The sequence below is a fragment of the Capra hircus genome, chromosome 25 (assembly GCF_001704415.2).
Source record: "Capra hircus breed San Clemente chromosome 25, ASM170441v1, whole genome shotgun sequence".
Taxonomy (NCBI): domain Eukaryota; kingdom Metazoa; phylum Chordata; class Mammalia; order Artiodactyla; family Bovidae; genus Capra; species Capra hircus.
Window position 1 is genome coordinate 1,214,736 of NC_030832.1, and position 24,046 is coordinate 1,238,781.

Here is a 24,046-nt window from a genome sequence, read left to right on the forward strand (position 1 = left end):
AACTTGTTCACCAGAAGAAATGAAACATTTCATCTGTCCTGGCTTATCATTTTGAGAAAGTAAAACATGTCTATATTTATTGCATGCTTACTATTTGCTAGAGATGATACTAAACTCCTTCCACGGTCTTCCTAATGTTCCCAGGAGGTTGGTAATTGTTTCAGGCTCAGTTTTCCAGTTGGCCAGGATCAAACCCCAGGCAGGCTGAATGTGAGACTGAAAGCTCCCACCGTTACTCAGTGGGGTGGGTGAGCATCCATACAGTGAGGGGAAGAATGTGCAACAGTATTTAGGGCATGACCCAGAGGAACGTTCATGGGTGCAATCAGGTTAGCAGGACTTCACTTTGAAGCACTGCATCAGAAAGGACAGGGATAAAAAGCATTTCTGTTGGCACTAAGTTGCCACTTAAGGGTTTTTGATCAGGATTCCCACCATCTGTGTGGTCCCTAAAGCTGAAAGTGTATGTCTTAGGTTCACGGCCTCAGATCTGTCCGTGGAACAAAATGCAAATCAAGTGGCTAAAAGTGGAAGAAATAAGGGCCTATAAAAACTGGTAGAATTAGTCAAACAGGATGGAAACTGAACCGTTGAGGGACTTCCCGCCATCACTGCAGGGGGCACAAGTGCCATCCCTTGGTCGGAACTAAAAAGATCCCATGTGTCCCGCACCCCCCCCCAAAATCGCTGAAATAGGAGTTAGGTTACACAGCTTGTGACACTGGGAAATAAGTTACACAATATCAGGACAGAAGTGAACTAAATGAGAGTTCATTACTGGATCAGGGATGAGCGGGTCAACTTGCGGAGGGAACACGGGAGGGCGCGGGCACTGGGGAGGGAGTTGGGAGAGCCTACTCAGGAGCACGCACTGCGGTGCAGCGAACGTCCACAGCGACCAGGCTGGCACCGCGGGCACCTCAGGGGAGGGAGGGGCGCGCGAGGATACCGCCCATTTCTTTGTAGGCAAGGGTGGATACACGTACGCTCGCTAAGTCCCTAAATCGTACAGGGTCATTTATATATACTCTTCGGACAGACGCCGTTACTTCATAAAAGTCCGCTCAGGCGTCGCGGGCGCGGGTGATAGCGCCTCGGACACGCGTGACGGGAAGCGCTCCCTGCTCCGGTGAACCGAGCTTCCGGCCCAGGGACCGGCTTCCTCCTACGTCACGGCCCCTGCGACCCCTAGCGGCTCAGCGCCGCGGGACCCATCGGGCTCCGCCCCCAGCAGTCTGGTGGGCGGGACTTCCGGGAGGCAGGACTTCCGGCAGCTGAGTGACGGGCGCAGCATCAGCATCAGCGGCGGCGGCTGAGCCCTGAGGCGACAGCGGCTGCGGCGGCGACAACGGGCCGCGGCCTCCGGACCACGGGCAGCCGGGGCGGGCGGGCGCGCCGGCGGACAGCGGGCCGCGCTGGCGGCTGCGGTGGCCACGATGATGGAGATCCAGATGGACGAGGGCGGCGGCGTGGTCGTCTACCAGGACGACTACTGCTCGGGCTCGGTGATGTCGGAGCGGGTGTCTGGCCTGGCGGGCTCCATCTACCGCGAGTTCGAGCGCCTCATCCACTGCTACGACGAGGAGGTGGTCAAGGAGCTGATGCCTCTCGTGGTGAACGTTCTCGAAAACCTCGACTCGGTGCTCAGCGAGAACCAGGAGCACGAGGTGGAGCTGGAGCTGCTGCGCGAGGACAACGAGCAGCTGCTCACCCAGTACGAGCGGGAGAAGGCGCTGCGCAAGCAGGCCGAGGAGGTGCGTGGGCCGGCTGTGCCGGGGCCCCGCCCGGGGACCCCCGCCCCGCCCCGCCCGGGGACCCGCCCTGCCCGGGGACCCGCCCTCAGCCCCCGCCCTGCGCGGGCCCCAGCTCCAGCCCCGCCCAGCCCACCAGTGCCCCCGGGGCCCCGAGCCCGACCGGGGGGTGAGCCCGATCCCGGGATGAGCCCGACGGGGTGTGAGCCTGACCCGGGGGTGAGCCCTGGCTCCCCTTTCCTCTTGGCAGGCTGCTCCAGCTGGGAGCCCCAGCCCTGAATCACCTGGCGTCCCTGGGGGACCTTGCCACCTAAACCTTCCCGGGCCTCCTCTGTCCCCCTCTCGTTGCAGACGCCAGTTCGTTTTGCTTTTGTGTGTGTGTTTTACGCAAACGTGTTCTAGACCGCAGTTGCTACTTCTGGTTTGCTGCAATTCTAAACCCTTCCAGGAAGGGGATTTATGGTCTTAGGGGTTCTGCGGCCAGAAGAGGTGTTGTCGGATCTTTTCCGTGCCTCTCTGACCCAGTGTTTTGAGGGTCGGTGACTTGGGTGAATTTGGTGACTGACGTAAACACATAACCAAAGCCATGGTTAGGTTGCTCTTCTTGCATCAGATGAAAGACTCCAGGTTTCTGGAAGTGAGTGCTCTGTTCTGTGGTTTCCTCCTTTGGGAAGATGGTCAGCTCATGTGGGAAAGGCTGAGAAATTTCACTGTGGCTTCTGAGAAGATAGAAGTAGAATTTTCAAGTATTCAGTCGTCCTCTCGGATACCTCCATAGCCTGGAGCTCACTTATTTGTGAACCGGTTAGAAGAGTCATGCATTGCAGGGAACACCTCTTACCTTCATTCATTCACTGTGAAATCTTTAGCCCCATTGGCAGAGCCAGGTGGATTCAGGGGGCCTGGGTTCTCCTTCCTGCTTTGCGTCTGTGACCTTGTCCATGTTGCCTGCCCCTCTTCCGGATTTTGATTTTCCATCAGTCATATGAGTCGGCTGCCCTGGGTGATCTCTAAGCCCTGAGGTTCTGATGTTCTTCCAGGCACTAGGTGATGCTCTTTGACTTATGAATAGGGAGTTTCTTATTAAATGAGTTAAATTTCTTTTTAATTAATTTGGGTTAACACTTTTTTTTTTAATTTTAGTATTGAAATGGAAGATTGCTTCAGTATCTTGGTGTTTTCTTAAGGCAGGGTAGTTTATGTCCTCTTCATTTGGTTTAAAGCATGTTTATAAAATTCCACCATGCCTTGTGTTGTCCCTACTTACGGTGGCTTATTTTGTCCCGGGGTTTTCCATCCATCTGTCAAAAGGAGGTTGCCTATTGGTAGGGGTGCCAGGCTCCACCAGAACTGATTTAGGACTCTCGACTTAAGGGGGTGCAAGAGCTTGTGGAATTCTAGAGTTCAGAGTGGCCCTAGGCATTTACTGGGAAAAGAACTGGTCCTAACTGGGGGTGGGCCAAGGTCACATGGCCTAGAAGAAACAGGCCAGGACCCAGTCCTTCCATGTCATGCTGCTATGGGAGGGCAGAGAGCTGCACCGCCAGGCTGGAGCCCTGGGGCTCCCCTCACCAGCCGAGGGCCGGTGGCTGCCTCATGCTGGGCAGCACCGCCCACTTCTCTGACTGCTCTCAGCCGCCATTTGATGCCTCACTGAGGTTTTGAGTAGGTTTGTTTTCTTTCGTCCTGTATCTGTGTGGTCAATGTAGTGGACGAGAAGAAACTCAAAGGAAAAAGATGGACAGCCTTCAGGTTGAGAATCCTAACGTTCTAGCCTAAGAATTAGCTCTGTGTGGATGAGGCCCCTGCTCTGCTGTGCTCAGTTCAAGTGTAGCCATGACGAGAGTGCCTCTGGCCTTCCCGCTGCCGCCCCTGGACTGAGAGCTGGGTGCATGCACCGCCTGGGGAGAGTGCCCTGGAGGCCGAGCCCCATCCCCGCCCCCACCATTAAGAGCTGCGGAGCCGAGCCACAGAGCACATGAGCTGAGCGCTTGGCTGGTGGGCAAGCAGGCTGTGATCTGATGGTTATAATGTGCCCTTGGAGAGACCTCATGCGAGGCTACAACCAAGAAAAGGGCCAGGGACTTCGCTGGTGGTCCAGTGGTTGGGACTTGGCCTTCCAGTGCAGGGGGCGCCGGTGTGATCACTGGTTGGGGGCTAAAATCCCACGTGCCTCGGTGCTAAGAAACAGGGATGCAGAGCAGACAATGTTGTAACAAATTCAAAAGACCATCCACGTCAAAAAATCTTAAAAAAAAAAGGAGGAGGGGTGGCCAACTCTGTGACCATTTATGCACTTGAGCTCATTTACTAAGTCCAGCAGACAGAAAAGACATGGTGGCCTGGCTTCTTTTTGCCGGCGGGGCCTGAGAGCAGAGATGAGGGCCTGAGACCCGGGAGCCGGCCCAGCCCCGGCTGCAGGCGTGTGTGTATGTGTGATGCAGAGTGGCTCCTGCTCTGGGGTCACCCTGCTCAGGAAGGCTTAGTCAGAGCTGGGTAACCTGAGCTGCTGCAGCCTTCCAAGCACTCGGAATCTGCAGAGTTAGAGGGAGCCTGGAGCAGGGCAGATAGCCCTGCCCCACACTTCTTGACCGTAAAAGCCGCAGTGAGAGGTGGCAAGTATGTTCTTGACCCCAGGTGGCTCATCCATGGGAGCGACGGTAGCTAGAGACAGCGGAGCCCGGGAGGGGGCCAAACCCAGAGTCTGCAGGCGCTGGGGTGCCAGCCTCGCCTCTGAGAGCCACACGCCCTGCAATCTATCTCCCCCTCTCTGGCTGCCCTAGCCACGTGGCACCCCCTGTAAAGCCAGTGGGTTGCCAGAGGTGGCACATTGCTTTCATCTCAAGTGCCAAGTCCCATGATGGGCTGTTGTTTGCCTGGAGAATTGCGGCAAGGTTGGTCTAACTGAGTCAGGGAAGAGCACCTTGATGGGGTGGCCTCGGCTGGCCAGCCTGGGGTGCCTCGATCTCTGACCATGAGGGTTTTGTCCCTGTCATCCGGGCCAGCGAGTCCCGCTCAGACTTGCAGGACTAAATGGATGCTGCTGGCTTCTGAAGCCTGTACAGAGACCTTAAAAATGCTGAATCTGTGTCCTATACAACATGTTTAAAACCCACTGAGTTCTTTCTCAGTGGGAAAGGAGGTTGGAAACGGGCATTTGATCAAGACGGCCGGGCATGAGTGGGCAGCCCATGTCGCCCTGCCCACTGTGGCCCCAGGGAGGCTCGGGCCGTGGCTGTGTTGGCTCTGATCCTGGGCAGCGCAGGGCTCAAGCGCAGGCTCACAGGAGGGCAAGTGTCCGAGAGACAAGGTGTGGGTTTACTAGCCTTCCTCTGCCTGAAAACCTTCTTGGCCCTAAAGAAACTACTACTGACACACCCCCTCCTCCTCCTCAGCGACTCCAGTGCAGTGAAATGGGGCTGTGGGTGTTTGCTCAGCATTTACAAGCTAGACAGTTTATTTCTATCCAAAACTGTGTCGAATCACCTTGTACAGAAGTAAGGCTTTTCACTGAGAGATATTTGAACAGCATAAAGCTAGAGGGGGCAGAAGCCATCATCCGACTCTACAGTGAGGCTCACTTGGCATTTTCCATAAGTGAACTGTCGCACTGAATCAGGAGGTTTTCTTCCTGCGTGCCACGTTATAGACGTAGACTCACCCCTGCTTGGACAGGTGTGCAGTTTCCTCTTCTGCCGTGTTGTCGTGTTAAAGCAGTTGGTTTTTTTTTTTTTCAATTCTTAGCTTTTCTTAGAGGAAGCCATTAAGATTTGGTGCCTGGATCTGCCTTGCATGGTTGCCTCTAAATATTGGTCCATTAGAGCTCTGCAGTCACACCAGACTCTCCCTAAACATGGAAACAAGCAGGCCCCGCAGGGCAGAGACTCTCTGCTTCCTGCTCAGCCAGGGGTAGTGCCCTTCTGGTCCTTCCTGCTCCAAGGTCGGGTCCCACAGAGATGCCAGCTGCCTGCGCGTGTGTGCCCAAGGCAGGAGCACGGCTCTCCTCTGCTCCTGCCCCGTGCTGAGCTCTCTGGTTCCTGGAGGGCAAAGCCGCCCTCTGTGGTTTTCAGCCATCCGTCCATCCGTCTGTCTGTCTGACACAGCTCTGTGTGAGGACAGAAATTTCCGCTGTGTTGTGTCCACACAGGCCCACACACTTCACGTGTGGCTCAGGCTCCTGAGAATAAGTTTTTATTATTTTTATGTAACTTAATTTAAGTTTAAATAGCCACGCGTGGCTGAGCTGGGGAACTGGGCAGTGCAGCTGTGGGTGGTGTGGCTCAGTCCCGTAAGGGCAGGCAGGAAATGATGCTGTGGCTTGTTTCATAGCCTCCGGTAAGGAAAGGGGGAGTGTGTTTCCTTCAGTGAACATGTTCTACAAAGAGAGGAGACCCCAAAGTGTAACGGGTTTTGAAACAGAAGAACAGAAGAAAATATTAATGAGAAAAAAAAAAAAAAAAGGTATTCTAGCTATTTAGGAAACAGCAGAAAGGTGATGAAATTCTCGAGAGGCTGAGGAGAGGTCTGGAGGGAATTCCCAGCACCTCGAAAGCGGCCTGTGCGCACGGCTCACAGTTAGAGCCCGGCCTTCTGTTCTGTTCTTTGTGAGGTCAGAACACTAAACTGTAATGTTTGAAGTGTGCGGTTTGGTGACTTTTGACATGTCTACGCCCGAGAAACCATCCTCACAGTCAAGATGACGCTGACCTTCACCGTCCCCACATTTCCCTGCGCCCCTGCCCCCGTGGTCTCTCCCCGCTGCCCCTCCACAGGTGACCGCGGGCTGCTCCCTGTCACTGTAGCTTGATGTGCGCTTTCTAGGACTTTGTTCAAACGGAATCCTGCAGGATGTGTTCTTGTCTGGACAGGCTTCTCTCACGGGCGAAACGACGTGAGGTTTACCCTGGTTGTGGTCCTTCTTTCATTCATCCCGTCCTTGCCGAGTGCAGCCCACTGTGGGGCGTCGATCAGCCCCCTCTGGAAGACGGGCAGGAGAACCAGGCGGTTAGAATGCGCTAGTAGCTGGCGGGGTGTCCCAGGAGAGCATCCCTTTCACCGGGACAGGGAAGGCTCACTCCCCACGGAAGGAAACATTCGCCAACACCCAGAGCCGTGGGGTCATAAGTCAGTGGCCTTCTCTGAGCCCCTCACGGTCGAGAGGTTTGGGAAGCACCAGGTTCGGCAGAGCGCAGCTCCAGTGGTGGCTTGTGAGACAGGGTCAGGGCGCTTGGACTCTGATCTTCAGCAGCGGTGGGCTCCTGGCCCTGCCTCTGCTCCAGCACCCTGGGGGCCCTCCTTCTGCTCCGCTGCAGCTGGGGCTCCTGCCCCCTCACCCTGTGCGGCCCCTTACAGCCCCCTCCCCCAGCAAACTGGACCCAGATCCGGGCGGGTCCCCCTGCGTGAGGCCTCGGGCTTGCGGTGTGTGCTTCCGGACACAGGACCCCATCCTTCGGTCTCTCCTGTTGGGCTGAGAGGGAGATAAAAGCCAAGCAGGTTAGGAAATTGAAGTTTGTGTAAACTGCTCAGAATGCTTCAGAGAGCACGACCTACTGGAGAGGAACGTCCCCAGGGAAGTTTCTCCCAGGTCCAGACACTCAGTTTTCATCTTATCTTCCTTTTTGTTTCCTTCCTCTGGTACCAATCATGTCATATATAGTAAAGAAATGTAATATGGATTTCAACATGCAAAGTATATATTAGTATTTAACATAAAATGCTTAAATAAGTATATAATGTATTACAGTGTATAGATTTTACACACACATCTTTCCTGTCTATCTTACCAGCTCTTGAAAATCGGTGTGAATTAAACCAGTGCCATTTGTTGGGATTCCTCTCAGGCAGATGCTGATCTGCCTTTAACCTCAATGAAGAATCTTTGCTTTTTTCTGAAATGAATCCAACCTAGTGCTTGGGTTTCTTTCCACTGTCCTGATAGCAGGGTGCATGCGTGCTAAGTCACTTCAGTCATGTCCAACTCTGTGCAGCACTTTCTGCGGTAGCCCGCCAAACTCCTCTGTCCATGGGATTATCCTGGCAAGAATACTGGAATGGGTTGCCATGCCCTCTGCCAGGGATCCGACCCAGGGATCGAATCTGCGTCTCTTATGTCTCCTATATTAGCAGGCGGGTTCTTTACGACCGGCGCCACCTGGGAGGCCTAGCCTGATCGCAGACACATGTCTGAAGCTTGAATACAGACATGCCCTCCCTCCCTCTCTCCCGCCTGCCCACACTGCACTGTAGACGTAAACGATAGCAGTCAAGGGATATGGGAAGAAAGCTGGGAAAAACCTCCAAGGTGTGAGGTCTCACAAGTTCATCACGTCAGTGAGCGCCCGGTAAACCCTCGATTGTGACAGAAGTCGCTGGCAGCAGCTGGGCACTAGCCGTCATCCAGAGAGGGGTCTCCCGGGGCACAGAGCCTGCACCTGCCTCAGATCAGACACCCCAGAAGAGGCTTTTTCTTTTGGAAATGCACTCTGCACCTCACCCTCAGGAAGGAATTACGTGCAAAAGAACAAAATCTTTGATCCCTGTTGAGTATATTTCAACTCAGCCAGAATTGAACTATCTCCTGTGTATGACCCTGGCCTAAAGGACATATGTAAGAGGGAAGGATTGGAGTTAGTGTCTTAATTTACTTTGCCTTTAAGTAAAAGAACTCTCTGTTGTGAACGTTACTAGAATTCTAATGACTGTGCTACAAGGAGCAATTGCCTAGTGACCTCTCTCACGTTCTGAACTTGGGGTTGCTGGCTTCTCTTGCTTTAATTTTGTATTTGACACAAGCAGTCAGTTTACTCCTTAAGTTGGATTTTATGTATAGACTGGAAAGAATGCTCTCGATCAATGGGACACTGAGAAGAGCCTCCTTGATTCCTGGATTTTACAAGAGCCCACATCTCAGGTCACTTCGGTGTGTACCTTGAAATTCACCAAAAAGTAAATTCCAAAAACTAAAGCTGAATTTAATTTTAAAACAGAGCCCTTTTTTTTAGTGGGAGGGAGGGGAAAGTGTATCTTAGAAACAAAACCTGCAAAGGGGATCATGTGGTAAATTGGTATCTAGATGTGGGAATCAGGGGTTTCCCAGCTCAGCATTCTGGTTAAGTCACCCTGATGCCTTTTCCTCAACTGTCAGTTGTTCGTCGCTGCTCTTTGGGGGCAAAAGACTTCTTGTGAGATGGCTTTGAACCTCTGTGTGTCACTAGGCGCTAAGTGACACTTGGGATAGCCTTGGTTGGACAGGTGACATTTCCAAACACACTCAGATCCGTGGTGCATTGGTGTGTGTCATTTCACTTGGCTGTGGCCAAGCCTTCTGGGGGTGTCCCAAGGACATACCATGTGCGAACCATGTCTCAGACAAGAGATTCATTCTGTTTCACCATCCAGCACCAGGCTGACCCACTCGACCCAAATGCTGTAAATTAAAACTTTTACTCCTCTCATTCCCATTCGTATTGGATACATTGAAATGGCCATATTCAATAAAAATGGAAAAATGTTTAGCTTTCTTATGGAAGACGTCTTTATAGACCTAACTTACCCTGTGCCCCACCCCTGAAAATTCTTGACTCTCTTAAATCTTAAGCAAATGGTCTAGGACTTCCCAGATGGTCCAGTGGCTAAGACTCCGAGCTCTCAGTGCAGGGGGCCTGGGTTCGATTCCTGCTTAGGGAGCTAGACTCCGAATGCTGCAACTAAAGATGCTGTGTGCTGCAACTAAGACCCAGTTCTGCCAAATAAATAAATATTTTTTTAAAATAAAGTAAATGATCTGTAAATACAAAAACTTTCTGCTTCCTTGAAAACATCTATTGGATCTTTGTGACCTTAACCCAGTTAATAGAGTTCCCTCCTGACCCCTCGCCCCGCCTCCCCAGCTGCTACCTCCTTTCCTCACTTCACCCCCCAGCCTCGAAGGCCCCTCTTCATTCCACCAGTCGTTTCTCATTTGTCTTACTTCATCCCAAGTCTCGCCCTGAGGATTGCTTACCCAAAGCAAAGATTCAGTAGCTGCTGCAAGAGACTTCCCTGGTGGTCCAGTGGCTAAGGCCCCGCTCCCAATGCAGGGGCCCAGGCTCGATCCCCCGTCAGGGAGCCAGATGCCACAACTAAAGACCCTGAATGCCGCAGTGAAGATCGAAGAGCCCGTGGGCCACACCCAGCGCAGCCAAATAAGTAAAAATCAACGTTTTAAAAATCAGTAAAATAAAGAAAATGATCTCTAAATAAAGTATGTTCTGCTTCCTTGAGAACACCTATTACACTTTCTGTGACTTTGACCCAGGGGTTAGTTAGCTCCCTCCTAACCCCTCTCCCCGCCTCCCCCAGCTCATTTTGGAGAACTGTGCTTTTCAACCACTTTTCCGCACTCACTTCACCACCAGCCTCAAAGCCCCTGCTTTATCCCATCAGCTGCGCCTCACTTGTCCGGGGGATTCTTACTTCATCCCAAGTCTCACCCCGCGCGGTTCCTCATACAAACCAAAGACCCAGTACTTGTCTAGTCTTGGCCAGGCACTAGCCCTACACATCATTTATCCCTCCTATTTGACGAAGGTGACGTTGGGTCTTCCGTTTCAGTTGAAGAGCTAGCTTGCCTCTTCATTAACTAAAATTACTATAATGATGTTGTAAGAGTTCTTTCAGGAGGAGAAGAAAAAGGACATCTTTCAAGCTTAGCTTAGAGCAGCGTGTTGTGTGTGTGATGCTTCCGTGGGTGCAGAGCTCCTGAGGTGCCCCTAGTCAGCTCTAGGCTGACCCCCGAGGCAGCGGGCAGGGAATGGCTCCTCCGCAAGTGCCAAGTGCGGTGGTCGCCGACCCACCAAGCGCCTTCAGCATCCCGGCACTGGTCCAGCCCAGCAGAGAGGCCGAGGGATGGCCCTCTAGTTGGCGGAGGTCCCCTGTGAGTTTCTAGGGGCTTCTCATCCATCTGAGGAGATGCTGCCACCCGATGGTGATCGCAAAGCAATGAGCTGATTCATGGCGTGACCAGGCCTCTGGGGACTCATCTGCACTGGATTTTTTTTCCCTCAAATATTTTGGTTCAAATCAAGAATTACTCAGGTAAACACTTTCTGAGCTTCCTTAGTAGCTGGTGAACAGTGCAGGAGACCCCGGTTCTCTTCCTGGGTCAGGGCGAGCCCCTGGAGAAGGGGTAGGCCACCCACTCCAGTATTCCTGGGCTTCCCTGGTGGCTCAGCTGGCAGAGAAGCCACCCACAATGCAGGAGACGTGGGTTCAGTCCCTGGGTTGGGAAGATCCCCTGGAGAGGGGAAAGGCTACCCACCTCAGTATTTTGGCCTGGGTTGCAGAGTTGGACACGACTGAGCAACTTTCACTCACTCATCAACTTTTCAGGCAAGAATACTAGAGCAGGTGGCCATTTCTTCCTCCGGAGGATCTTCCTGACCCAGGAACCGAACCTGTGTCTCTTGTGTGGCCTGCATTGGCAGGCCAATCGTTGACCACTGGTGCCACCCATGGACCGAGGAGTCTGGCAGGCTACAGTCCATGGGGTCGCAAGAGGCAGGCACGACTTGGCGACTAAACCACCACCAGCACCACCTGGGGAGCCCCTCTGTGTTGGGTTTTAGTGACCACCTGTCAGGACAGATTTAGAAACATCTCACTGACCCTCTTAATCTGCTTTCTCTTACGCTGTCTTTTGCTTCAAAATCGTTTTAGCTGACTGTCAACTGTGAGACGCAGGTAACACGATGAGATACAGGTGGGAATCGTAGGGAAACGGTTGGTCCCGCAGAGTGCTCTTCTTTGTGTAGAACCTTGGTGTTCCAGCTTGGACGAGGGCCCAGGCTTGGTTTATAGGGAGGGAGAATTTCGCTCTTCCCACTTCCCGCCTTCCTTCTGCCCCATCGCACCTCTCTTCCCTGGCTCAGGGTGAGATTTCCCTTCCTCCCAAGTCCAGCCCTGAGCATTTTGTCATGAAAAACAAGGACCCCTTCCTGAGGCCCGAAGAACCGATGCTTCCTGGCAGGCAAAATGCTGATTCAAAAAATGCGTGCCAAGTCACTTCAGTTGTGTCCGATTCAAAAAATAAACACAGTAAATGCGAGGACTTCCCAGGTGGTCCAGTGGCTGAAACTCTGCGCTCCCAGGTCAGGGTCCCAGGTTCCATCCCTGGTTGGGGAATTAGATCCCACATGCCGCAATTAAGATCGAAGATCCCTCGAATATCCAAATGAGATGCAGCACAGCCAAATCAATAAGCCTATAAATAAATAAATAAGTGATTGAGGAGGACTTTCCACTTAATCAAGAAGGATCCACAAGTGGGAATAAACAAAGGACTGATGAGGAAGGCGGAAGAAGTGGACTGTGTATCGGCCGTTAGAAGATGCTATAGCACTGCACGTTTAAGGAAACCTTTGGTTACTGGGTCAGATAGAGACTGAAATAGTCTTAGGGTCTAGCAGATGACAAAGGTAGCCCTCAAAGCCATGAAGAAAGGGTAAATTACCAAGTGAATTGTGCAGAAGTAAGTCAACTTCTATGTTGCGCACAAAGCACATCCTGGGAAAAATACTTGTAGCATAGAAGACAAATTCTTGAATGGATCTAAAAGTCCTTACACATTGTTAAAAAAAGTAAGAACCTGTGGCAGAAAATTGGAGAAAGGACATAATGAGCTGTGGACAGAGGAGCCTGGCGGGCTACAGTCCATGGGGTGGCAAGAGTCAGACACGACTAAGCGACTAAACCACCCGCAGAGCGAGCTAAAAGTCCAACAAGAGGCAATGCTAGTTGAGTAGACTCTGCCCTGCACACACAGACCCTCAGGGGAACATGCATATAGCTGTCAGAAGTGGGCATGGTAGAATACCGCTCTTAGTGTGGAAAGACGTTCTAGTAGAAACGGAGGAGTGAGTCAGACCCAGATACCATGTACAAGATGACGGCACGTCCAACACAGACACACACACACGAGTCTGGAAGAATGTCACCCAGTTTTATCTGGCGCTCTCTGGATGCTGGAATTTGGTTTTGTTGATTAATCATTGATAGCACAGCAGAACTATGCTTTTTTTTTTTTTAAGTTCACTTAACACTGTCATAAGATTTTTCTATAAAAGTATATGTTTATATCACTTTTTAGTAATGGGAATTAAAATTACCCAATTTAAAAATTTTCTTTACCAGTCGGTTAATAGCATGTCTGTTCTCCATATGCTGGTCATGACCACAGTCATTCAAACCCGCTTATTTTCGCTCTTCTTGCAGCTGCACCGTTTGTGTGCGTTTTCCTGGCAGCGGGTTATATATTCTGCATCATTTATTTTACTTAAGTTGCATGTGATGTCATCAGTGCAGAGTTTCCTTCTCACTCCCTTTCCCAGTCCTGCCCCTCTCTGTCACTGCTCTGGGTGAGGCATCCTGCGGGCAGGAGCCCAGTGCTTTTCAGCACAAAGACCTCTGCAAAGCTGATGCGGGGAGAAGCGTCACTGGGGCCCCGAGTGGGGCTGAGGGGCTGAGTGCAGGTGTTATGGGAAATAAAGCTGTGGCCACCGTGAATTCATCAACTCCCCAGATGCCTGAAACCTGGAACCCGCAAGCTGCTTCACATTCCCATCCCCTGAAGCCTCTTGACATCCTCAGAACCCAGCTGACATGTATACTTCCTACAAATGAAATTTGTTACTAATATTTCCATTTCCCGTGCGGTACAACCGAGGTTTTAACAGCTCCCATCAGGGCTGTGGCCGGGCTGTGTGTCCTGGAGGCCTCCACCTGGTCCATCCCCTGGGGACCAGAGCCCAACTTCACCCCAGGCTGTCAGAGTTAAGCTCAGTTTCCTCCTAAGAACGTGTAGGATTTTCTTTTCCTTTGTGAACTGCTTTCTTCTCACTTGATCTGGTAGTAATCTTGCTCAGAAAATTACCACATAAGGTGCAGATTCCAAATCCAGACCAACAGCCCCCCTCCCCGTTTTTAAAAGAATCAGAGCAGCACTGTGCGTTGCTAATTATTCCACGAATTATGGCATCCTGAGCTGAGCAGTGACCGAGATACACGTTAGGAGGGCAGGACGCCCGGCCTCTTTTAGATGCTCAGGGTTCAGTCTTTTCCACAGCTACGTCATTTGTGGGGCCTCAGTGCCAAACTGGAAATGCAGGCCTCTTGCTTAAAAACTATTAAGAGGGACTTCCCTGATGGTCCAGGGGCTAAGGCTCCATGCTCCCAGTGTGGGGGCCCCTGTTTGATCCCTGGCCAGGGAACTAGATCCCACGTGCTGCAATTAAAGACCTTGCATGCCACAAATAAGACTCAGTGCAGCCAAATAAATAAATTGTTTTTAAAACATCAAAAATAAATAAACACTATTAAGAATTTCGAGACTAAAGTGAGCGAGTGGGCTCTTCCAGCTTCAGGGCCCCGAGACTTCCCAGGCAGCTGGTCAGAAGGCCGTGGTGTCCACTCTTGGGGAGCTGTCTGGCCCTCCTCTCCCCCAGGGAAGGGAAGGGACTCTGGGGTGGGGGGGCCCACATTCTGAGTCCAAGCCCTTGCCCTTCTGAGGGGCCGATGTCATCTGGCCCGCCCACGTTTACGACACCTGTTTCTCTTCCTTGCACGTATAGAAATTTATTGAGTTTGAAGATGCCTTGGAACAAGAGAAGAAAGAGCTGCAAATCCAGGTGGAACACTACGAGTTCCAGACCCGCCAGCTGGAACTGAAGGCCAAAAACTATGCAGATCAGAGTAAGTGGGAGCCAGAGGGAGGAAACGGTTCCTGAACACACTCGTCCCCAGCCCTGCCCCAGCTGGGAGGGAGGCTGGGCGATGAGAGCTGCGTTTCATCTTCATTGTGATTCCCCCAGTTATTTGTTTTCTCTCTTTACACGGCTCTGTGTGTCTGTCAATGGCCTTAACTCCTCTGTGGAAATAAATAAAGTACATAAATAAGGCCCCTCTGATGACAGAGCATGTTTGCTTAACGCTGCAGTTTGGCCCTAAACGCACAATCTCTGTGTGGCCTTTCAGGACAGGCTCCTCAGCGGTGGTTTGAGGCCCCCGTGAGTGCTCCTGGAGAGCGGGTGTTCCTCCGTGACCCCAAAAGGGATGCCCTTGTAGGGACAGTTCCTGGAGAAGGTTTGGCCCAGGAGGCTGCTTATGGGAACACCCTCTCCCTTGCAAGGAGAGGCGAGGAAAGCATTTTGTTTTTAATAAAAAAAAATATTATTTTAGCTCTAGAAGTCATTGTCTAAACTATACTGTCAGGGACTTCCCTGGTGGTCCAGTGGCTCTGAGCTCCCAGTGCAGGGGGCCTGGCTTTGATCCCTGACCAGGGAATTAGATCCCACATGCCGCACCTAACACCCAGCACAGCCAAATAAGCAAATATTAAGAAAAAAAAAAAAAAAAAACTCTACTGTTAAAGTTATAAGGACCCCTGTAACTTCAGGTTTCTGAGATAGAGGTTTGGATGGCTAAAGCCTAGTTTGCTGCCTTATCTCACTACCTGGATAACAGGTGCCTTCATTCCTCTGAAAAGTTCAGTTCAGCTCAGTTCAGTCACTCAGTCATGTCCGACTCTTTGCGAGCCCATGAATCGCGGCACGCCAGGCCTCCCTGTTCATCACCAACTCCCGGAGTTCACCCAAACGCATGTCCATCGAGTCAGCGATGCCATCCAGCCATCTCATCCTCGGTCGTCCCCTTCTCCTCCTGCCCCCAATCCCTCCCAGCATCAAGGTCTTTTCCAATGAGTCAACTCTTCACATGAGGTGGCCAAAGTACTGGAGCTTCAGCTTCAGCATCAGTCCTTCCAATGAACACCCAGGACTGATCTCCTTTAGGATGGACTGGTTGGATCTCCTTGCAGTCCAAGGGACTCTCAAGAGTCTTCTCCAACACCACAGTTCAAAAGCATCAATTATTTGGCACTCAGCTTTCTTCACAGTCCAACTCTCACATCCATACATGACCACTGGAAAAACCATAGCCTTGACTAGATGGACCTTTGTTAGCAAAGTAATGTCTCTGCTTTTTAGTATGCTACCTAGGTTGGTCATAACTTTCCTTTCAAGGAGTGTCTTTTAATTTCATGGCTGCAATCAACATCTGCAGTGAAGCCCCAAACAACAAAGTCTGACACTGTTTCCACTGTTTCCCCATCTATTTCCCATGAAGTGATGGGACCAGATGCCAAGATCTTAGTTTTCTAAACGTTTAGCTTTAAGCCAACTTTTTCACTCTCCTCTTTCACTTTCATCAAGAGGCTTTTTAGTTCCTCTTCACTTTCTGCCATAAGCGTGGTATCATCTGCATATCTGAGGTTATTGATATTTCTCCCGGCAATCTTGATTCCAGCTTGTGCTTCTTCCAGCCCAGCGTTTCTCATGATGTACTCTGCATATAAGTTAAATAAGCAGGGTGACAATATACAGCCTTAATGTACTCCTTTTCCTATTTGACACCAGTGCGTTGTTCCATGTCCAGTTCTAACTGTTGCTTCCTGACCTGAGTATAGGTTTCTTAAGAGGCAGGTCAGGTGGTCTGGTATTCCCATCTCTTTCAGAATTTTCCACAGTTTATCTTGATCCACACAAAGGCTTTGGCATAGTCAATAAAGCAGAAATAGATGCTTTTCTGGAACTCTCTTGCTTTTTTGATGATCCAACAGATGTTGGCAATTTGATCTCTGGTTCCTCTGCCTTTTCTAAAACCAGTTTGAACATCTGGAAGTTCACAGTTCACGTATTGCTAAAGCCTGGCTTGGAGAATTTTGAGCATTACTTTACTAGCGTGTGAGATGAGTGCAATTGTGCGGTAGTTTGAGCATTCTTTGGCATTGCCTTTCTTTGGGATTGGGATGAAAATGGACCTTTTCCAGTCCTGTGGCCACTGCTGAGTTTTCCAAATTTGCTGGCATATTGAGTGCAGCACTTTCACAGCATCATCTTTCAGGATTTGAAACAGCTCAAGTGTAATTCCATCACCTCCACTAGCTTTCTTCGTAGTGATCCTTCCTAAGGCCCACTGACTTCACATTCCAGGATGTCTGGCTCTAGATTAGAGATCACACCATCGTGATTATCTCGGTCATGATCTTTTTTGTACAGTTCTTCCGTGTATTCTTGCCACCTCTTCTTAATATCTTCTGCTTCTGTTAGGTCCAGACGATTTCTGTCCTTTATCGAGCCCATCTTTGCAAGAAATGTTCCCTTGGTATCTCTAATTTTCTTGAAGAGATCTCTAGTCTTTTCCATTCTGTTCTTTTCCTCTATTTCTTTGCACTGATCGCTGAGGAAGGCTTTCTTATCTCTTCTTGCTATTCTTAGGAACTCTGCATTCAGATGCTTATATCTTTCCTTTTGTCCTTTGCTTTTTGCTTCTCTTCTTTTCACAGCTATTTGCAAGGCCTCCTCAGACAGATATTTTGCCTTTTTGCATTTCTTTTCCATGGGGATGGTCTTGATCCCTGTCTCCTGTACAGTGTCACGAACCTCAGTCCATAGTTCATCAGGCACTCTATCTTTCAGATCTAGTCCCTTAAATCTATTTCTCACTTCCACTGTATAATCATAAGGGATTTGATTTAGGTCATACCTGAATGGTCTAATGGTTTTTCCCTACTTTCTTCAATTTAAGTCTGAATTTGGCAATAAGGAGTTCATGATCTGAGCCACAGTCAGCTCCTGGTCTTGTTTTTGTTGACTCTATAGAGCTTCTCTATCTTTGGCTGCAAATAATATAATCAATCTGATTTCGGTGTTGACCATCTGGTGACGTCCATATGTAGAGTTTTCTCTTGTGTTGTTGGAAGAGGGTGTTTTCTATGACCAGTGCTTTCTTTTGGTAAAATTCTATTAGCCTTTCCCCTGCTTCATTCCTTACTCCAAGGCCAAATTTGCCTGTTACTCCTGGTGTTTCTTGACTTCCTACTTTTGCATTCCAGTCCCCTATAATGAAAAGGACATCTTTTTTGGGTGTTAATTCTAAAGGTCTTGTAGGTCTTCATAGAGCCATTCAACTTCAGCTTATTCAGCATTACTGGTTGGGGCATATACTTGGATTACTGTGATATTGAATGGTTTGCCTTGGAAACAAACAGAGATCATTCTGTCATTTTTGAGATTGCATTCAAGTACTGCATTTCGGACTCTTGTTGACCATGATGGCTACTCCATTTCTTGTAAGGGATTCCTGCCCACAGTAGTAGATATAATGGTCATCTGAGTTAAATTCACCCATTCCAGCCCATTTTAGTTCGCTGATTCCTAGAACGTCGACGTTCACTCTTTCCATCTCCTGTTTGACCACTTCCAATTTGCCTTGATTCATGGACCTAACATTCCAGGTTCCTATGCAATATTGCTCTTTACAGCATTGGACCTTGCTTCTATCACCAGTCACATCCACAGCTGGGTATTGTTTTTGCTTTGGCTCCGTCCCTTCATTCTTTCTGGAGTTATTTCTCCACTGATCTCCAGTAGCATATTGGGCACCTAATGACCTGGGGAGTTCCTCTCTCAGTATCCTATCATTTTGCCTTTTCATACTGTTCATGGGGTTCTCAAGGCAAGAATACTGAAGTGGCTTGTCATTCCCTTCTCCAGTGGACCACGTTCTGTCCACTGTCCACATTCTGAAAAGTTAAGATGAAATTAAAAAGAAAAGTTTGGTGATTGGGTCTATCATATCCCAAACCAAGACATGAAGGCCATTTGCTGAAGCCAATACCCCACAGGTGCTGTAGGTGAGCATGTAGGTGAGCGTGTAGGCGACCGATGGCCATGGCAGTGCACACACACACACAGACATATAGACACACACACACACACACACACACAGAGTCAAACAGACACAGACGCAAACACACAGAGTCAAACACAGACACAAACACACACGCACAGACAGAGTGAAACACACAGACATATAGACACACACGCACACACAGATAGAGTCAAACACACAGACACACACACACAGATAGAGTCAAACACACAGACACACAGAGTCAAACACACACACAGACACACACACACAGATAAAGTCAAACACACAGACACACACACAGAGTCAAACACACAGACACAGACACACACAGATAGAGTCAAACACACAGACACAGACACACACAGATAGAGTCACACACACACACACAGATAGAGTCACACACACACACACACACACACACGTCCTTGCTCGGTGAGAATAAGCAGGGGCCCGTTTCAGTTTGGCATAGATCCACCCTTTCTGTAACTCCGCAGAGTCCTTCACACTCCCTTCGCTTAGAATACTTTCACATATGAAACCTTTTCATCTTTTCTCGGAGAAGGAAATGGCAACCCACTCCGCTACTCTTGCCTGGAGAGTTCCATGGACAGAGGAGCCATGCAGGCTACAGCCTGTGGAGTTGCAAAGAGTCAGACACGACTGAGCGCATAGGACACCTCTTCTTAGAAGGAAAACACACATAAGCTCCAAGACACACTCTGAATTTTCCATTTGGTCAGAGCCGGGGGTCAGGACCACGGAAAGGGGAGGGCGCGGCTGCCCCGGGCCCCATCCCATGCTCTGCGCAGAGTTCCGCTGGGCTGCGGCTGGAACCAAGGCCCAGGGGCGCAGGGTGTCTGAGGCCCGGTGGCCCTGGGGTGGCCCTCCAGGCGGTCCGGGCTCTCACAGAGCATGCAGGGGGCCATCCCAGTGCCTCAGCCCAGAGATGGCGTGGTCATGACCCCGCCTCTCAGCCCCGGATCCACGTGAGGGACACCGTGTGTTCCACCCTGTGCTCTGGACTTTCTTCTCTTGAACGTGTGTCAGAGGCTGCTTACTTCCTAATTCAGCCTCTGTTCACAAACCATCCGCTTACTTCCTGTCCACACTCGCCACAACTCAACATGCCCGTGGGTTCCGCCCGCACCTGGGAGCTGCCCGCTGACTGAGGCCCTTGCGAGTCTCGCCCACTGGCCCTCGCGGAGCCCGCCTGCTCGTGTCCTCAGGGCAGTTGCCGCGGATGCGGCCGCCCCCGGGCTCAGGGCGCTGGGTGTGGGTTCGTCTGCAGCCCTCTGCTCCCGGAGGCCAGCCCGGAGCAGGAGCAGGCTGTGAGCTGGAGAGGCGGGCGGCTTGTGTTTTCCAGTTTCCCGGCTGGAGGAGCGGGAGTCGGAGATGAAGAAGGAGTACAACGCGCTGCACCAGCGGCACACGGAGGTGGGTGCTGCCGGCCCGGCCGCCTTCTGTCCTCCTGGGCGCCCCACTGGACCGGCGGGCGTGGGCCCCGCGCAGCCGACGCCCGGCCCCCACGCCCTGCCTCCTCCTCTGTCGGGGCCCTGAGCGCAGCGGCCGGGGCGGGCCGCAGCGTCACACAGCCGTGCCATCCCCACAGATGATCCAGACCTACGTGGAGCACATCGAGAGGTCCAAGATGCAGCAGGTCGGGGGAAACAGCCAGACGGAGGGCAGCCTGCCAGGGCGGAGGTAGGAGCCAGCTGCACCCCAGCGCCCCGACCCCAGGCTCAGGAAGGGCGTGTCCGGTCGGAGCACGTGGCGTGAGCGAGGCTGTGTGCTGAGGAGGCACCCAGCGGGTGCGGGGCTGCGGGCAGTCAGGAGTTCCCTGGGGAACCGCATGGTGGATCCTGATACTTGCTGATTCCGCGTTGGTGAATTTGCCTACTCTTGTAAATGTACTTGTAGCCTCAAAACCAGCACTCAGAGCACTTGGCAGTCACCTGCAGGTGTGCGCAGAGCGTGACAAGTGTGAGTCACAGGACACCAGCTGGGGTGGCACCAGGTGCCGCTCCGTCCCCAGCAGACATGCCCAGGGATGGGGCGGGCGGGGTCCTGCAGGATGCCGGGGCCTGGGGCCGGTCAGCGGGAACGGGAGGCGCCCAGCCCTGGCCCCATCCTCTGCGACGTGTTTCGGGTCACCACGTGCTTCTGCACCTCATCTTCTCTTTTGTGAAATAAAGGAAACAGGAACCACCAGGATGGGAGGGGGGTGAAGACTCCCTCTGAGATGCGTGTGTGCGTGTTTGCGCTGACTTTGTCGGCCACGACCAGCTCGAGTGGCGGGAACTGGCTGTAGGAGTGGGGGAGGCCCCTCCCCCTGGGGGCCCAGCAGACACAGCTGAGCACCCCGCACCAATTTCATTCGGGGAGCAGAGACACCTGCAGAGGCCAGGCTGGTCCTGGTCCATCTTCAGTCAGGACAGAAGCACACCTCCATCCCCGGAGAGCGCACAGTCGGAGGAAGGAGGAAGGAGGGCCCCAGCACCCCTTGCCCCCCAGTGGAGTTGCCTCTGCAGCTGCGGCCCTTTGTTCCTCCCACGAGTGCCTGAAGCCCCTGGTCCGTCCCGTAAAGGCTCCGTTTTCTCAGTGCCTCCTCCTTGGTGGGTGATGTCTGCAATCAAGATACTTCAAGCTCGTCCAGGCCGGGCCCGCTCCTCACCCGGTTGTGGTGCGCACAGCTGTTGCGTCCTCGGATCTGAAACCAACGTGCATTGTGTCCGCAAGGCCTGGCAGAGCCTGGGAAGGATGGGCACCAGGCCCCCAGCCTGTTTTCAGATGGTCTCGCTGCTTCCGGTGGGGAGAGGGGCTCCAGCCGCTGTGGATGCTTCCTTTCTGGAAACATGAGTGCCCCAGGAGAGGGTGTCAGGGGTCATTATGTGACCCCGGCTCTGTGAGAGTTTAGTGAGGGAATATGTACCAGAGTTTGTTCAGATACACAGCCTCTGTAGACGTTGCTTCTGGATGAGGTTTGTCTGAAGGTGGGCAATGTCCATCTCCAGGCTGCCGCTGCCCGACACCACGGACGCCTCACGCCTGCCACGAGTCATGGAGGGACTTCCCAAGCGACCGCACCGAGTACCAGCCTCGAGCTGGGGGCTCCCTCTGTAGTTCTGGGGCCCACCTCCCGTCCTCCTGGGTGTGGCTTCACCGTCGCCCTCTTCAGGCTCTCAGGCTCTGCTAAGACTCCTCCAGAGCAGAGCCCCAGGGAGGAGACCCCTGCCTGCAGAAAGCGGCGTGGGGGCTGCCGCCTGTGCCCCCTGCCCTGGAGGGGAAGAGGCGCCTTCCTGTGTGTGTGGAGGTGGTGGCCAGAGCAGTGCTTGTGTGGGAGGCTGAGGGCAGGGCCATGCCTGGGCCACGCCTGTCGCCCTGCCAGCTGGCTGGCCGCCTTTGGCTTCACCTTCACCGCAGGGCGCAGCATCGCTTGCTCGTGCCTGCGGCAGCATGTGGAACTGGGCTCTGCCACCCTGCAGCCCCGCCTGGACCTGGGCTGTTATCGAGAGGTTCCGGGGCCCCATGCGTGTCTGACAGCCCCGGGCAGACTCGAGGTGAACACGTGGGTGGCAGTCTCACCCCTGCGTCCAGACAGCACCCTGGTGGGAGGAGAGGGAGCACCGTCCCGCTGGGGCCCGTACGGCAGGTTGAGGGGAGGCCCGCTTTTCTCTGGGGTACATCCTGTCCTGCTGCGACTCTGGATCCTGTGAGGGCTCCCCCAGGAGGGCCTCTTCCTTAGCACTGGCCCCTGAGCCTCGGCCGTTTCCCTCCACCCCTGGCCGTGTCATGAACCTGTGTCTAGAATAAAACTGATGAGCATGTTTGTGCCGCGAACGTGGCATGTGTGACCGTGTGCCCTGCCACTGCGCGGCTGTGCCCGCGTGTGCTAGGGCGTCTGGGGGAGGACGCTCGCCCCCCACCCTGTCTGAGTGGGTGCCACCTGCCGTCCAAGCCAAGAAGTGTGTGTCTCTGTGTCCTGTGTCCATCTGGAGTAGGCGTCTGTGTGTCCCACGTCAGTCTGTTCCCGTGGGGCCCATTCCTCTCCGTGTGCCCACACATGCCCCCAGCCCCAACCATCGCCCTCTAATGTTGTCTTCTTGTCTCGCCCCCCCCCGCCCCGTGCCGCCCCCACTGTGTGCTGCCCCCACTGTGTGCCGTCCCGCCGTGTGCCGCCCTGCCGTGTGCTGTCCCGCCCCGCAGTCCTCGCCAGTCTTGGAGGAGAAGGTAAAGCCCGCAGCCGTCCCTGGGCCTCGGGTTGGGGGAGCCCGGACGGCTGCCAGGGTCGCAAGTTGATCGCACGCTCCGGACGCACGTTTACAGAGCCTGCGGCTGAGGAGGGCGGGTGGGTCTCAGAGACGGGAGCAATGCAGGCCCCACTGGCCAACACCCGCCGGCCACAGGCTGGACCTCATGTCCACACCCCAGGAGGTGGCAGGTGCCGGTGGAGAGACCCTGCGCCCGGCGTCAGGCAGCCCAGCTTGGTCGCTCAGCCCAGAGCCAGAGGCATGCCATCTGTGAGCCATGTGGCCCTCTCAGGCTGCAGCCTCGGGGGTGGACGGGCTGAAACAGGAAGATGTGCTGGCCAAGCGTCGGACCGGGCTCTGGATGGCCAGCCAACAGCAATCCCCAGCGAACACTCCTGAGGCTCAGAGAGGAGAGGACGTGGGACTCATCCCTCGTGAGGATTTCCATCGGGGAGCTGGGCCTGGCCATCTCCATGAGTGCACAGAGCCGTGGAGGCGGACGACGGAGAAGAGTGCCATCCTGGGAGGCAGGTGGCCCCATGCTGCCCCTACCGTCATATTGCCCTGTGGCGCCTGGTGACAGCCTGGCCCAAAGGACCCTGGTGTGCAGCCCCCCGTCAGAGTTGGGCCCGAGGAGAGGAGGCCTCCACACCGGAGCCCCGTGGAGGAGCAGCAGCGAGCAGGGGCTGGGAGCCCCAAGGAGGAGCCCGCAGGCTGCGCTGCCTCCCTGGACGCCCGGGGCCAAGGCCTGCGGCCAGCAAACAGCCCTGGGGAGAACCATGGTGGATTTACGGACCCAGCCTGCCTAGCTTGCCATCCGGGCTCCTTCTAAGTAACGGCTGAGCCTTGTAGAAAGCACCGTCTGTCTCGGGGGACAAGGGCTGATGGAGGAGGCACACGGGATCATCTGTGGGAAACATCCAGCCCCCCAAGCCTCCTTTGGCTCTGTCCCCACAGAAGAGCCCCGGAGGGCACAGCCAGGCCCCAAGGATCCAGGACGCTGCTCTGCAGGGGCAGCATCCTCCTGAGCAGGACAGACAGGCAGGAAACGGGGGCCCCAGCCATACCAGCCCCGGAACTGTGGGGGATCCCCGGCAGAGACCTCCTTCCTGGAGTTGTGCCCCTGGCCATTCCACCTGCCTGTCCACCGCTTGCACCGCCAGGCACCGTGAAGAAGGCTCCCCCCTCCAGACAGCCCAGCCTCTGAACCAGCCCCTGGGGACCCCTGAAGCGGCCTCGCCACCCCCATCTCAGCGCCTGTGTGAGGGGTCCAGACGCCTGGCCTGACCAGGCTCTGAGAAG

At 53.3% G+C, this 24,046-nt stretch overlaps 1 protein-coding gene across 14 annotated transcripts in view; it reads left to right on the plus strand.

The window, feature by feature from the left end:
* Positions 763–24,046, plus strand: part of MAPK8IP3 (mitogen-activated protein kinase 8 interacting protein 3) — a 44,479-nt gene continuing 21,195 nt past the window's right edge. For 7 of the 14 annotated variants that reach the window (XM_018040036.1, XM_018040041.1, XM_018040038.1 and 4 more), the window contains exons 1-5: positions 763–1,754; positions 14,357–14,477; positions 19,861–19,931; positions 20,107–20,198; positions 22,701–22,724. In XM_018040036.1, coding sequence (XP_017895525.1) covers positions 1,437–1,754; positions 14,357–14,477; positions 19,861–19,931; positions 20,107–20,198; positions 22,701–22,724 — 626 coding nt within the window. In that variant the 5' untranslated portion in view covers positions 763–1,436. The remainder of the gene's footprint in view (positions 1,755–14,356; positions 14,478–19,860; positions 19,932–20,106; positions 20,199–22,700; positions 22,725–24,046) is intronic. The other 7 variants (XM_018040039.1, XM_018040044.1, XM_018040047.1 and 4 more) reach the window with 1 other exon arrangement.